General features: G+C 38.3%; 1 protein-coding gene and 1 long non-coding RNA gene across 2 annotated transcripts in view; one reads left to right on the forward strand and one right to left on the reverse strand.

Moving 5' to 3' along the window:
• The window catches only part of LOC123836296 (uncharacterized), a 33,271-nt gene extending 21,611 nt beyond the window's left edge, over positions 1 to 11,660 (forward strand). The window contains exon 3 of the long non-coding RNA XR_008505361.1: positions 11,575 to 11,660. This is a non-coding gene — a long non-coding RNA (uncharacterized LOC123836296). The remainder of the gene's footprint in view (positions 1 to 11,574) is intronic.
• Positions 1 to 14,548, reverse strand: part of PREP (prolyl endopeptidase) — a 116,892-nt gene that overhangs the window by 54,763 nt on the left and 47,581 nt on the right. The window contains exon 7 of the mRNA XM_045865245.3: positions 12,574 to 12,679. Coding sequence (XP_045721201.1) covers positions 12,574 to 12,679 — 106 coding nt within the window. The remainder of the gene's footprint in view (positions 1 to 12,573; positions 12,680 to 14,548) is intronic.

Here is a 14,548-nt window from a genome sequence, read left to right on the forward strand (position 1 = left end):
CTGAAGGTAATCATCATCCTGATTTTTACATTAATTACTTCATTTTCCTTTGTTCTTTTCCTGCTTTAATATGCATCCATAAACCCTACAGTCTAATTTTGCCTTATTCTTGAATCTCATGTACAGTGAAGCCATACAACATGTATTCTTTCGTGTCTGACTTTTTTCACATGATGTTATGTTTGTGAAACTGTTCATCCTCTGGTTATTGTTAGTGACTTTTGGCTGAATCCTACTGTGCTCAAAGAACACACTCTGTATGACTCCAATCTTTTAAAACTTGCTGAGAAAAACTTTATGACCTAATTATTTTTCCATTAGTGATTTTTAAATGTTCCTGTATGTTCCTGCATATTTTGCAGCTGTCGGGTATGATATGCTAAATATATCTATTAAGTCATTTGTTACTCACATTGTTCAAATCCATGTATTTACTGATTTGGGGAGCCATTTTTTTCTGTCAGTCACAGAAAAGGTCTGTTAAAATGTCCCTCTGTGATTGTGGATTTATTTTTACTTGCATTTCTGTTAAATTGTTCTCTGTATTTTGAAATCATGCCTTTCAATATACACAAAGTTAGAATTATTATATTTAAATAAAACTCAACCTTTTAATGGTAATGAAGTTTTATCTTTAGCAATGCTTTTTACTTTGAAGTCTACTTTGATGTTGAGACAGCTATGTGATTTTCACGGTAACATTTTGGGCCAGTTGTCCTCTGCAAAATGGTCCCAATTGCATTATCATTTCTGAAAAGATTCCCTTGTTTTCAGGTCTCTTAACCGCTCATGCTTTCCACTTCTTGGTGGGCTACATTCTGGGTAATTTCTTTACATCCATATTCTAATTCATTTATTCTCTCTTCAGCTGTATCTAATTTCTTCAACCTAATAACTGAATTTTTTAATGTAAATAACCATATTCCTTATTTGTAGAAATTCTTTTTTTTTCCCCCCCAAAGATTTTATTTATTTATTTGAGAGAGAGAGTGAGAGAGAGTGAGCACGAGAGGGGGGAGTGGGAGAGGGAGAAGCAGACTCCCTGCTGAGCAGGGAGCCCGATGCGGGACTCGATCCCGGGACTCCAGGATCATGACCTGAGCCAAAGGCAGTCGCTTAACCAATTGAGCCACCCAGGCGCCCTATTTGTAGAAATTCTACTTAGTCTCCTCCCAATCTGGTCATTCTTTACAATATGTCGTTTCCTGCTCATACTTCTAAGCTTCTTGTTTATTTTTTTTGTAAAAGCAGCATCACATTGTTTATTTTTAAAAGTGTATTTAATGTACTTATTTTACATTAGGAATGGGTAAGTCCACTCTGCTACTTCTGTTGCTCTATTTCTCGTGCTGGTGATTTTGTCTGATCTGTTTTTTTTTTTAATTTGAGATTTTTGACTGTGAAATGAATTCCCTTGAAATATTATCTGTGGCAATTCGTGGAGGCCTCAGTTAAAGTGGCACTCCTCCAGAGAAGATTTCTATTTGGCTTCCATTTGCCTGTTGGGAGGCAACCAATCTGGGAGCCCTTTAAATTCTTGGCATGAGGATGTTTGGACCTCAGAGGAACAATCCAGACAACCTGTAACCATGTCAGTCTTTCTCATATTTTAGGAGAATTCACATCCTGCTGCTCCCTCTCCCTCACTAGTGTGAAGGTAAAAACAGGCAGGTTTTCTTCTCCTCCCCCCTCCCCATCCCCCCACTCTCAGGCTTATTTCTTAATCACCATTACATTGAGGGTATCCCTTATTAGACTTTCCGACATGGACAACCAGAGGCCTTATCCTCCATTCCTCTTGCCCTAAGTGGCCATCAGATGGGAACTCAACCCCCAAAGCCCAGCAGGAACATTCCAGAACAATCCAGGATTCCTGCTTTCATTTTTGTCTTTGGTCTCTATGGTTTCTCTCTCTTTTTTTTTTTTTTTTTTGTGCCAACTTGGCAATATATTTAGAAAGATACTTTATAAACTTTTTACGGCATTTCGGTTGTTTCAACTGGGAGGTTACTCAGAATATATAATCTGCTAAACTCCCTCAAAGAGAAATCCTTACAATTAATTCTTCTAAAGGTTAAGCTATGCACTTAAGTTACAATTTTTTTTCAGTGACAAACTGCTAATCTCAAAAGCAGGTGACCAATCAAAGGTAACCTCATTTTAATTTACATAAAACAATACTTTAAAAGGAAAAAAGCCCAAAAACTATTCCTTAGAAGAATAAGTAAATAAGTAAAAATTAGCAGGTAAAGCAAGAATTGCAAACAATCAGAAAGGTACATTTGTTTATGGTAAGAATGATGAATCACAATTTTCTGGACTATGACATTTGTAGACAGAGTTTTGGTTCAGGAAAATGTCAGATCCTTAAATGTTCCCCTGACAATAAACCATTTCCTGATGTGCAACCTTTATTTCTCAAAGTAACCATCTTACGGTTTCTGCCTGAAAAGGTCTTGCAGCCATTGTACTGATATTTATGACCCTAGACACCACTCCCCCAACACAAAAAGTCACTGAAATATCTACCAAAGGCCCAGTAGAAATTGCCTTCAGTATCTCTGTGTAATCAGGTGAGCCTGAAGAAGTGGCACATTTGTTTTAAATAATCAAGGCTCCAATGAACACCAAAACAACAGAGTTTGTGGTCGTATCTACCACCAAATTCTGGAGTATTAACCTTAGTCATTAATAAATACTACAAGTCATAAATTCACTCAAATTTAGGTATGTGACTGGATTTATACAAATGTCATTCAAAGTACTGGCCCCCATGGGGCAGCATGTTTAAAACGGAGCTCCTTCTGCTCTCCTGAAACCCTTGCTCCTCAGGGCTCTGGCACAAAATAATTCAAGAGAAATGGTATTTCAGTTGAACAATGGGGCTCACTCAGTTTTGCTATTCACAAGTCAGAACACTATTGATTTAAATGGAAAGCAGAAAAATTACTTAAAAAAAAAAAAAAGACATGGCTTAACTCCCAAACCATCTCACTTTTTGCCAACCCTTTCTTAGATTCTTTTCTCTGTAAGTGGCATTATTCACTCTGAAGCCAAAAGAATTCTATTCCCAAACTTCTCCACATTAAAGTTAAAATTACTTTTTATAGATCTGATTCTTGGTGGGGGAATGATTTGTTTACTGAGTGAAGATTAGCATAAAGTAAGTCATCTTATGCTTTCCCTAGAGCAAAGTCATTACTTTTATCGCTTTCTTTGAAAATGCACGGTATTAACTATGTTTCATAGAAAATGTTTTGTAAACTCTCGCAACAGGAGCTAAAAAGTGCTTTTATACTTTACGAAACCCTATCTTTGTATATGTAACAATATACAAATGGAAAGTGTGGTCGTGCTCTAAAACTGAGGGGGCAGAAGGTGGCTGTTCTCCTTGGCCTGACACCTTCCTTCCATCCTCCCCTGCCTCACAGTGAGTTAGAACAGGGGCTTGGGAGTTTCAACTGACCTGAGACTGAATGTGTACATCAGGAAAGCGAGCTGGCCTCACCATCCCCAGGTTCCTGGGGATAACAGCATTGTTTCTCAGAGGTTGTTGAGAAGACATGAATTATCTACGCTCTTAGCTCAGAATTTGGCACTCAGAAAATGTTAGTCAATACTTACCACTATTCCAAATAATCCCAGCATTCTTCAAATGACAAAAATAAGCTAAATGTGGCTTCTGAACAGCATGATTTGCTAATAGTGAACTTTAAAATCTAATTTCCATCTGCCACAGCACACAGCTATTTTCCTAGAAAAAGCCCTTAAAATCATTCATTTTATTTTTTTTTTTAAAGATTTTATTTACTTATTTGAGACAGAGAGAATGAGAGACAGAGAGCATGAGAGGGAGGAGGGTCAGAGGGAGAAGCAGACTCCCTGCCGAGCAGGGAGCCCGATGCGGGACTCGATCCCGGGACTCCAGGATCATGACCTGAGCCGAAGGCAGTCGCTTAACCGACTGAGCCACCCAGGCGCCCTTAAAATCACTCATTTTAAAATTAGTAGAAATACTGGGGTGCCTGGGTGGCTCAGTCGGTTAAGCGGCTGCCTTCGGCTCAGGTCATGATCCCGGGGTCCTGGGATCGAGCCCCGCATCGGGTTCCCCACTCGGCGGGAAGCCTGCTTCTCCCTCCCCCACTCCCCCTTCTTGTGTTCTCTCTCTGTCAAATAAATAAATAAAAATATTTAAAAAAAATTAGTAAAAATACTAATTTTATCACTATTACTTATTTTACTTCAAAATTAACGTTTTGCTTATTTTTTATGCTATCTTTTGATGTTCCGATTCTTTTTGCTTTTCTTGCATTCCCACTCTGAAATGAACACTATTTGCTAATAACTCTCTGCTTCTCCTCACCTGTTGGTCTGGCTCTTCACACTCAGCTGAGCTCGCTAAACTTTGGACAACTCATTTGTTTAGTTTCTCAAATGTTTATCTTCCCCTTTCCACCCTGCCCCCAAAAGATGCCCCAGCCCCACAAGGCATGAACCATGGAGTCACTATGGTACCAGCTACCTAGAAACAAGAGGTGTGCCAGGCGTTAGCCAGAGATGGCTAAAGGAACAATTTAAGTGTCTGACAAATACTGAGCTTCCTCTTATTGTTACATGTAACATGGAGTGTAGATGAATTTCTTATACAGAAGCAAGTCAATTTTCATTAATGACATGGAAGCACTAAAACAACATGCTGAGTGCTGGAAACTTCACCAGGCTAAAAGGATCGAACTTTCAGCAAAAAAGAAAAAGCAGAGAGACAGGTTAGTGAGAGTCTGGATGAAGTAAGGATAAGCTGGTATTTTCTCACAAAGATCAATTATGCCAGCACCATCTGTCTTTGCTGCTGAATGCTTCATTAATGCTGCGGGAGGAGCAAAGACCATTTCGGGCTTGTCTTAAGGACGGCGACATCCACGCCTAAATGTGTTGTGTTACTAACAAGGGTTTTAGGCACTGATAGTTCTTTTCACCTAATAATTGCTTCCTAAGGATTCTACTTAAAAACCTCTAATACACGTTTAAATTCATTCAGAATAGGGCCAAATGGTCAGCGTCCCTTTTGTTGGTATCTACCCTATAAAATAAATAGTCTCTGACTTTTCACAGAAAAAAATGAGAACCAAAAAGAGGGAACAAAAGAAAGAAAACAGAGGGCAGAGGGAGGCAGCTGAGTATTTCGGAACTCCAGAGCTGTCCTACGTCTGAGCCTGGGCGTGTATGCTAGGCCAAGGTCCTGCTGCGCCCTGAAATTGGGCGCTGGTGATCTCCTGGCTACTGCCCTGCAGGCAGGGAGAGCACCAGGGGAGGAATGACAGCACGGAGTAGGGCACCACTATAGGTCTGCTTTGTAACTAAATAGATAACATTTACATAATCCTGCATTTTCGACTGAAACTTACATATATTTGTTGACAGTGTGAAGACAATAGAAGCAACTGAATTTAAATTTTAAAGTCATAGTCTCATACTTTTCCAATAAAACTATTTAGAAATGTGCATTAAATACTTATACTGAACACTAAGATAAATATGTATAAGAGAATGTTGAAAACCACCATTTACATTTTCAGGGTATAAATTTAATTTTTTTTTTAAAGATTTTTATTTATTTATTTGACAGAGAGAGACGCAGCGAGAGGCGGAACACAAGCAGGGGGAGTGGGAGAGGGAGAAGCAGGCTTCCCGCCGAGCAGGGATCCCGATGTAGGGCTCGATCCCAGGACTCTGGGATCATGACCTGAGCCGAAGGCAGACGCTTAACGACTGAGCCACCCAGGCACCCCTATAAATTTAATTTTAATGAAATTTTTTAAAGCCCACATACTTGAAAAAAGAGCAGCGCTAAGGCCTGATATTTAACTGTAATATAGAAAATATGTGAAAATTTATTCCCAATTTAGTTGATATGAAGTAACTTTATATACAGTTGACTCTTGAACAGCGCAGGGGTTAGGGACACCATCCCCCTGCACAGTCAAAAATCCACATATAACTTTTAACTCCCTCAAAATTTTACTACTGGCCCACTCTTGACTGGAAGGTTTCCTGATAACATAACCAGTCAATTAACACATATTTTGTATGTTATATATATTATATACTGTATCCTTACAATAACGTATGCTACAGGAGAGTGAACACTAAGAAATCATAAGAGAAAATATATTTATAGTACAATACTGTATTTATTATTAAAAAAAACCCCCAAAATCCGTGTATACGTGGACCTGTGCAGTTTAAATCGGGGTTGTCCAGGGCCAACTGCATATTCAAAATAGGATAATAAACTTAGGAAACAAAAAGTATATATGATTCAAAAAACTATTAAGTACAGAAAACATAACTAAGAAAATCCAGACACGAATCAGTTTCTTCCAAGGTTCAAGATGATTAATTTCAACTACTCTGCAGGCAGGAATCACATTAAGAATCACAGGAGTCAAGACTCAGCTGTCTTTTCTACTGCAGAACGATTAAATCGTCAAGCCAGTCTGGGGTCCTAAGCGGTTTCCTCACTTTTGATCTTAAACAAGGAACAGACAAAGAGAAGCAAAAATCTTCTGCTCATACAATACACATGACTGGAGAAACATGGTTTGTACCTATTCATCATTCTCAGAGTGTAACAAATGATAAAAATTTAACTAAAAAAAATTTAGGTGGCCAGAAAAGTGAAGATTCAAAATGCTTACAAGAAAATTTAACAGTTACTGGTGGAGGATGGCTTATAAAGCAGGGTCCTCTGAGCACCAGAAACCATAAAGGGGCAATGATGTCATTCAAGACAAGCTGGAGCCCACCTTCTATGAGTCTATGTTAAAGAAAAAATTGATCTCACACTTGATAAAATGGTAAAGAAGACTTTTTTTATTTAGGACTGCCGAGATAGGTGTCAAGACTATCACAATAAGAGAGATAAATCAGGCTTAATTCCAAATATAGAAAAGACAGCTGGGGATTTATAGCCAATGAGCAGAATGGACAGAGGGGTAGTCACTGAGAGGACACATGGAGTAGGGGGATTCTTGTTAAATTGACCCAAGAATATTCTTGGTGAGGGCAGGTCAAGGTCATCAGATATCACATAGGGGATGGTGGCGGGGGAGGGGAGGGGTGAGGAATTTGACCAGATATCAAGGGTGATCTGATATGGAGGGTAGGGGATTCTCTCTAAACTGATGTAGTGAGATTCTTGCTACAACTAAGCTGTGCTGGTCCAGTGAGGGAGTAGGAGGCTGAGGAACCAAGGTTGAGGCCTAGCTGAGGAGAAGCCTGACTAAAGTCTGGTCAAGGACAGAGTCCTTGTTATCGGTCAGGCACTGTTCTAGGTGCTGGACACTCCAGAGAGCAAGACAGACAAGATCCCTGATGTCATGCAGCTCACAAATACTCACACCGTGTTGTTGTTGTTTCTGCATGGCGAGAATCAGAATAGGGCAAAGGAGAACAGCCAACCGTAGAAGGAAAGGTATCAACTGAAAGCATGAGGAAGTGTGGTAATGGCTAGGACAAAAATCCCGTGGCCCTCAAAGAAAGAGGATAGCAACTCAGACAGCAACTCTCTGGCAGCCAGCACTGAACGGGGTGCGCTGTTCTTTGGAGGGCACCTGCTTAGCTGTTTTGAACACCTGGGAAATTACAGTAACTTCTAAGGCCCAGATGATACACCCAGTGCTTCTACACAGTGGTGAATGAGGTGAGTCAGAGGACTTACCTGGACAGAAAGGTCAGTAAAGGAGCAGCCAACCACCCTGAACTGCAGTTCTGTGGAAAGGCTATGGCCCACAGTATGTAACAGATGTATTCATATTATTTTTATTTTTTTTTAAGATTTTATTTATTTATTTGAGACAGAGAGAATGAGAGAGAGAGAGCACATGAGAGGGGGGAGGGTCAGAGGGAGAAGCAGGCTCCCCGCTGAGCAGGGAGCCCGATGCGGGACTCGATCCCGGGACTCCAGGATCATGACCTGAGCCGAAGGCAGTCGCTTAACCGACTGAGCCACCCAGGCGCCCCGTATTCATATTATTTTTAAGTGAAAATATTGCAGATGTAAATGGCGGAAAGGAGGTTGTCCAAGGAGAGATCGCTAACAGAGTGGCAAGATGGTCAGCAGGTTGGAGAAGAGAAATTAAAATTTACACGACAAACATAAATGACAAAGGAATCCAGTTTCACAGGGAACTCCTTTAACTCTCAAGATTCTAGGATTTTTTTTCCATCCTGTATTTATGTAGTTTTGTTTTCTCTATCTGCTGTTTTTCCTATGATATCATATAGCCATCAGCCACTTTTTTGTGTTTTTTGTGATTCTCATTTCAAAATGCACAGGGATAGAAGGTTTTCTTGGGAGACAAAGTTGATAGAAAAGTTAAAAAGTGCTACCTAAGTGAAATTATTTAGTTTTCCCGACAAGCTATTCAGTGATGTCGTAATAAATGAAGAATTAATTTGCATGAAAATGCTGATAATTGTCCCTGCCTTTAGGTAAAAGATTAAAATCATAGCAGAAAGGCTTTAGGTTAAATTTCAGCAACATAAAATGAAAGCTGTCATAACATTGGATTTAGTTTTTGGTCACTGGCTATTCAAGTTTAACTCATCTAATAGTTAACTAGCACATTTAGCATTTAAGTTAAATGTTATTCTTCCCCTCATTTAAAAAATGTAACAAAAATGGAGTGGGTAAAGAAACAGCAAGAAAAAAGATCTCTGGCATATAAACGCCCGAAATTTCAATTATCAAACTCTAAAAATTAGACACTTTCCCACATAGTCTTGTGTTTCATATGTTTTTGTCAATGAAAGGATGTTTTTTTGATTATGAACCTGGTTTTGCAGGAAATAAGTTAACACCAAGATCTGTGTTTAGAGCAGGTTTGATACTGAAGATAACTATTTATTCTAGGATATCCTCTATTTTCCTGTGGTACCCCAAATCAAAGTGTGCTCATTCCAAATATTTCTCTCAGTCAAGAAACAAAGGGGAAAAAAAAAAAGGAGGAATTCCTAAGACCCTACTATATGCCAGGAACCCTGCTAAGCCCTGTGCCATACCTCTTCATTATTCCTCACAATTCCTCCTGAAGTAGGCATTCCTTCCTCATTGGTAGTCATGGAAATAATGAGAGAAAACATTCCCACCCCAGGCTCACCAGTTAGTTAGTCTTGGAGCCGAGATTAAAATTCACATCTGACTTGAAAGTGTTCTGGTTGTTGCAATACATCCAACTGTGATCAATAGGGATTATTTAAAGAATTTTTAATGATCACTATCTCGATCTGCTAGGTCTCCCTTGTTATAAACTAAATATATTTAATGTCTTCAACTCACACATAGTACTTGTTTCTTAAATAGCAATAATCATATCATTGACTCCTAATGAACGAGCAGTCAATTAAAACAAACAAAAAAAACAAGATCTCTCTAATATTGTTGTATGCAATTGACTTAAACCCAAACATGGAAATGGATGCCCATTTCATCGTAATTAGTACTGGCCAATCACTGTAACTGTCCCGAGCTTTCAGAATCCCAGGACAGCCATTCAAAGGAGTAACTACTCTGAGGCTTATGTTATCCACAGATTTAATGCTAGTAAAGCAATGATTTAAAAATGATGGCAGGCCAAGCTAAACCCAGACTTTAGCAGCTGTCGCCGGGCAACACTCCCCAGTGCCTTCAGTACGCATATCAGGGTACAAATCAACAGCTTCGAATCCACGTATCCTACTATTTACTACAAAATCTATAGGATATCACATACTTTTCTAAGTGCCTCAATGAATTCCAAATACTGGTCGGTTTAGTCACCTTATTAAAAAATGACATCAGGTTAGCATGGTCAGACTTGTTTGCTTTATTCCTCTCCCTGTGGTTTTCCATGAGCTCACTGAGATGGTCTTTTTGACATGTCCTGAGTTAATCAATCAAATACTAAACTAGGTGTTACTGTAAAGGTATTTTACAGACGTGATTCAAGACCATAATCAGTTGACTTTAAGCAAAGGAGATGATCCTAGATAATCTAGGCAGGACTGATTCAACCAGTTGAAATGCCTTCTAGCAAAACTGACGCTTCCCTTCTTAAGAAAGAAGAAATACCACCTGTGGATGGCAGCTTCACCCTGTGCCTGAGAATTCCAGCCTGTTCTTCCTGGTGGCCTGCCCTACTGATTTCAAACTTAGCTAGCCAGTCGCGAAATCACATAAGCCCATTGCTTGCAACACATCTCTTCATGTATGTCTCCTACTGGTTCTGCTTCTCTGGTTAAACCTTGACAGATACCTTCACAAGCCATCAATAGCTCACAAATACAAAATAATTAGGAGTAACTCTAACAAGTAATATGTGGTTATGAGGCACCTGGCTGGCTCGTCGGTAGGGCATGAGACTTCAAGGCCCCACTGTTGGGCGTAGAGCTTACATAAAAGTTAAAAAAAAAAATAAGTGTTTCCACTGAGAGATAGAAGTAATACCAAATAAATTTATAGGTTTACACACAGTCCTAGTCCAAATGGACTTCTGTTCAGATCATGACAAAATAACCTTAAAGTTCCTCTGGATGAATTTTAAAAAAGAGAACGATGTGGAAAATGATAATTGCTAACATTTACTGAGTAAGCTTACTCTGCACTGGGCTCTTCACCTAAGCTGCAAAACAACCACCTAAGAAGCAGAAAAGACAGCGGTCAGGTAACTCAAGGAAGATCAAAATGGGAAGGCAGGCCAGGAGCTGGCCTGTTTTGTAAACATCTGAATGCATCATTGCCATTTATGGGTTTCTTAGCTGTTTCCCTTCTTTCTCCTTCATGCCCATTCAGGGCTACAGTACCTAATTTTATCTGTGATGGCCTAGTGTACCGTTGTACTATCTTCCTTTCAGAATCTCAATCTCTCGGAATCATACCCTCTTCTCTAATTCCTCAGTAATATGGCAATAATAAATTGGGGGATAAGAAGTATGTAAGGTAAAAAAACAAAACAAAACAAAACAATGATAAGGACCAAGAGATTTGGAAGGAACTTAAGGATTTCCTTAAGTTCTGCCAGCCATTTTGTAAATTTCACACAGAGTATTACTATTATTGAAGTGAACCCAGCAATACAAGTTCAGTATACCAGTCTATGGAAGAAATTCTCTTCCCTGTATTTAGAGTAAATTACGCAATCTGTGTTTTTTGATTTGTTAACTTGCATCATTTAATAAAAGTCTACCTAATAATTTAAAGATACAATGCAGTAATAAAAAGAAAATGAAACCAGCACTCTCTGGAGGAAGAATGCCGTAAATGGAATTTTTAATAAAGTGGGGAAAGGCAAAGTCCTTTCCACCATCTCAGACTCACACAGGAATACTGTCAGGGTAACAGCACAGTAAAGAAGAGCTGTCACTCCTTCTTTCAGATCTCATTCTTCAGAGGTTCAGGTCTGTGTAGACCAGACTTGCACCTCAAATGAACAACTCTTGGGTGCGGGCTTTGCTCCTGTCAAAGAATGTGAAAACTGGTGTGGTTGATGCAACGTTCTTTTGAAATCAAAATGGGTGTATCTTTTTTTTTAACAGGAAAAGAAAAAACAAAACCCTACATGTATCTTTATTAAATGGATATATATTTCACACCTGAATCAATCTGTTGACTTCATCCTGCTGCATCTGTGAATGGCGCTCTGCAGTATCTAAGAATGTCGGGATGCGGATCTTGCTCAGAGAAGTTTAAAAATGATGCAATGCCCGATCAATAAAAAAAAAAAAATTGTATATTTTCTTATCATAATGTAACATAAATCAGGTACCAATAATGAAGTAATCTAATAATTTAAAATGCACTCAATATTATATAGTTTGAAAATCTGTGTCACAAACTCTATAATATACTTATATTAGCCAGAACACAGTGTAATGAGTTTACTGTCCTTATCCGAATACCAGCATATCTACGCAGTTTTGGGTCTGGGTATTCTTAGCATAGTAAATTGTGCAGCTGGAAAGCTTTAATGCTCGGTAACGGTGCTGGTATGATCTAGATGTTCAAAGAGAGTAACATTTAAAATGAGCCACCTCCACGATTTGTAGCTGGCTGATACTATGCTTACTAACATGATGCATAAGGCTTCCAGAAAGCAAAATCAGGCTGTTACTGTAGATGTGGCTCAGTGCTAAGGAATGGTCTTATAATTACCTGTTAACCTCGCTAATTCTCACTGGTCTCTTACCTTTCCCTGTGACAGTTTGCACCATTACATCTAGACAATGATAATGCTTTACAGACCAAAGGGCTAGCTCCTCCTTAACACTCTTCATCTGCAATATTCACAGGACATTTTCACATTCATATGCAAAATATATGGTTAACTTCAATTTATGGAGAAAATGCTAAAGCCAACAAAAAGAGCTTCATTCAATTTTTCTTCATTTTATGGAACAATACTGAGAGAAAAATATGAACTGAAGGTTCATATGGTTGAATGGAAGAAGGTTTCTTGGGAAATCAACTAGAAGACCAAAATAATTGCTTCTTAACGAAGCTTTCTGGAATAATCACCTGTCTGAAAGATAACTTACCACTGATGCCATTGGATTCCTGCTGTAGGTCACAGTACCAGAGTCGGTTTACTGGATCACATCCCTCCCTTATTGACAATAAGACATAGCGACCATCGTCAGACAACTAGGAAGGAAATAAAAACATTGCAAGGGGCTGATGAGAAAATATCTTTTGTGAAAGCACCGTTAAGTAAAAAATAAAGGTTAACCTCAAATGTCATATGGTTACCCCAAATTTATGACTGGGCAAAGAAAGTTAGAAAAAAAAAAGATGAACATCAATTTTATTTTACTTTTACATCACAGTTTAAAAAAACAGTGAAATATTTAAATGGAAAATATCAATAGATATAACTGAATGTCGTGACTCAATGTGATTTTTATTTAAATTTATAGTCTCGGCTTTAACTGAGAATACATGCAATCTGTCATTTTGAGTATCAATATCCCTGACTTTGAAATTTCATCATGGGTCACATATTTTAAAATTGCTGTAAATGAGTAGGAATTAGCAAAATGGGCACGATGCAAGGAAGTTCATCTGTGGTGCACACTGGTGACATGATGCAGTTTCTACTGAACTCTTTGTGTATCTTTAGTCACCTCTACAACATGACGTCAAAGACCAAAAGCCTGTGCTTCTGTAGATTTCCTTGGTAGTATTAAATAGGAGAATCTCAGGTAGCAAAAAGAATCTTGGTAAACTAATATAACAATATATTATGATTTTGAGTTGTTGAAATTGATATAAGTGGTATCAAACTCTACATATATGCAAACACATATCCTTTTGCAATTATTTTTTTTCATTCAACGTAATTTAAAAAATTAATCCATGTCAATATATGTATATTTAATTCGTTTTTTTAACTGCTATGCAGTATTCCGATCTAGAAATATATCACAATTGATACATTTTCCCATGAATAGATGTTTTATTTTTATTTTCTTCCTATTACAAGCAACACTTCACAGAAATTCTGAACGTTTATTTGTAGCCTTATCTGTGTTTCCGAGTATATAAATAGAAGTAAAATTGCTCAGTGGTAGAATATGCACACATTCAACCTTATTAGGTGTTGCCAAATTATTTTCCAAAATGGTCGTACAGACTTACGTCTTATGTGTCACAATGAAAAACAGTTCCTGTTTTTCCACATCCTACTGTGATGGCTAACTCTACATATCAACTTGGCTAGATCACAGTACCCAGATATTTGGTCAAACATTATTCTGGATGTTTCTGTGAAGGGGTTTTTGGATGAGATTGACATTTAAATTGGTGGACTCAAGGTGATTACCCTCCGTAAATGAGTGCGCATCATCCAACCAGTCTAAAGTCTTAATAGAAAAACAGCAACCTTCCCAAGCAAGAAGTAATTCTGCCAGCAGACCACCTTTGGACTCAAACCGAAACTGGATTTCCAGCCTGCCAACCTACCTTAAGATTTTGGACTTGTCAAGCCTTCATGATCACATTAGCCAACTCTTTAAAAATAAATCTTTTTCTCTATATACACATACACATAACCTGTTGGTTCTGTTTCTCTTGAGAAGCCTAACACACTTACCAACAACTGTTACTCTTTCATATGTTCATTCCATAAGTATTTGCTAAGCAGCCATTATGTGGAAGACATTTAAAGGCATATTAATGAACAAGTCAGGAAAAAAATTTTATTTATTTTTTAACATATAATGTATTATTTGTTTCAGAGGTACAGGTGAGTGAAAAATGTTACGCTCTAGTAGAGGAGATAAACATGCAATTATGTAGCCTATTATAAAATGATGAATGCCATGGAGAACATGAACAGGTATAGGTAAGGGAGGCAGGATGTGGGGGGGGAGGAACTGTACTTTTAAATATGGTAGTCAAGAAAAAATGTCTTTCCATTGTCTCCTGCCTTGCACTGTTTCAGGTGAGAAGTCATTTCCTACCGTTTTCTCACTATACATAATGTGTGTTTTCTTCTCTGGCTGCTTTCAAGAT

Source organism: Mirounga angustirostris, unplaced genomic scaffold (genome assembly GCF_029215605.1).
Source record: "Mirounga angustirostris isolate CCGP_5_RB_7025 unplaced genomic scaffold, mMirAng1.0.hap1 SCAF_8, whole genome shotgun sequence".
NCBI classification, from domain to species: Eukaryota; Metazoa; Chordata; class Mammalia; order Carnivora; family Phocidae; genus Mirounga; species Mirounga angustirostris.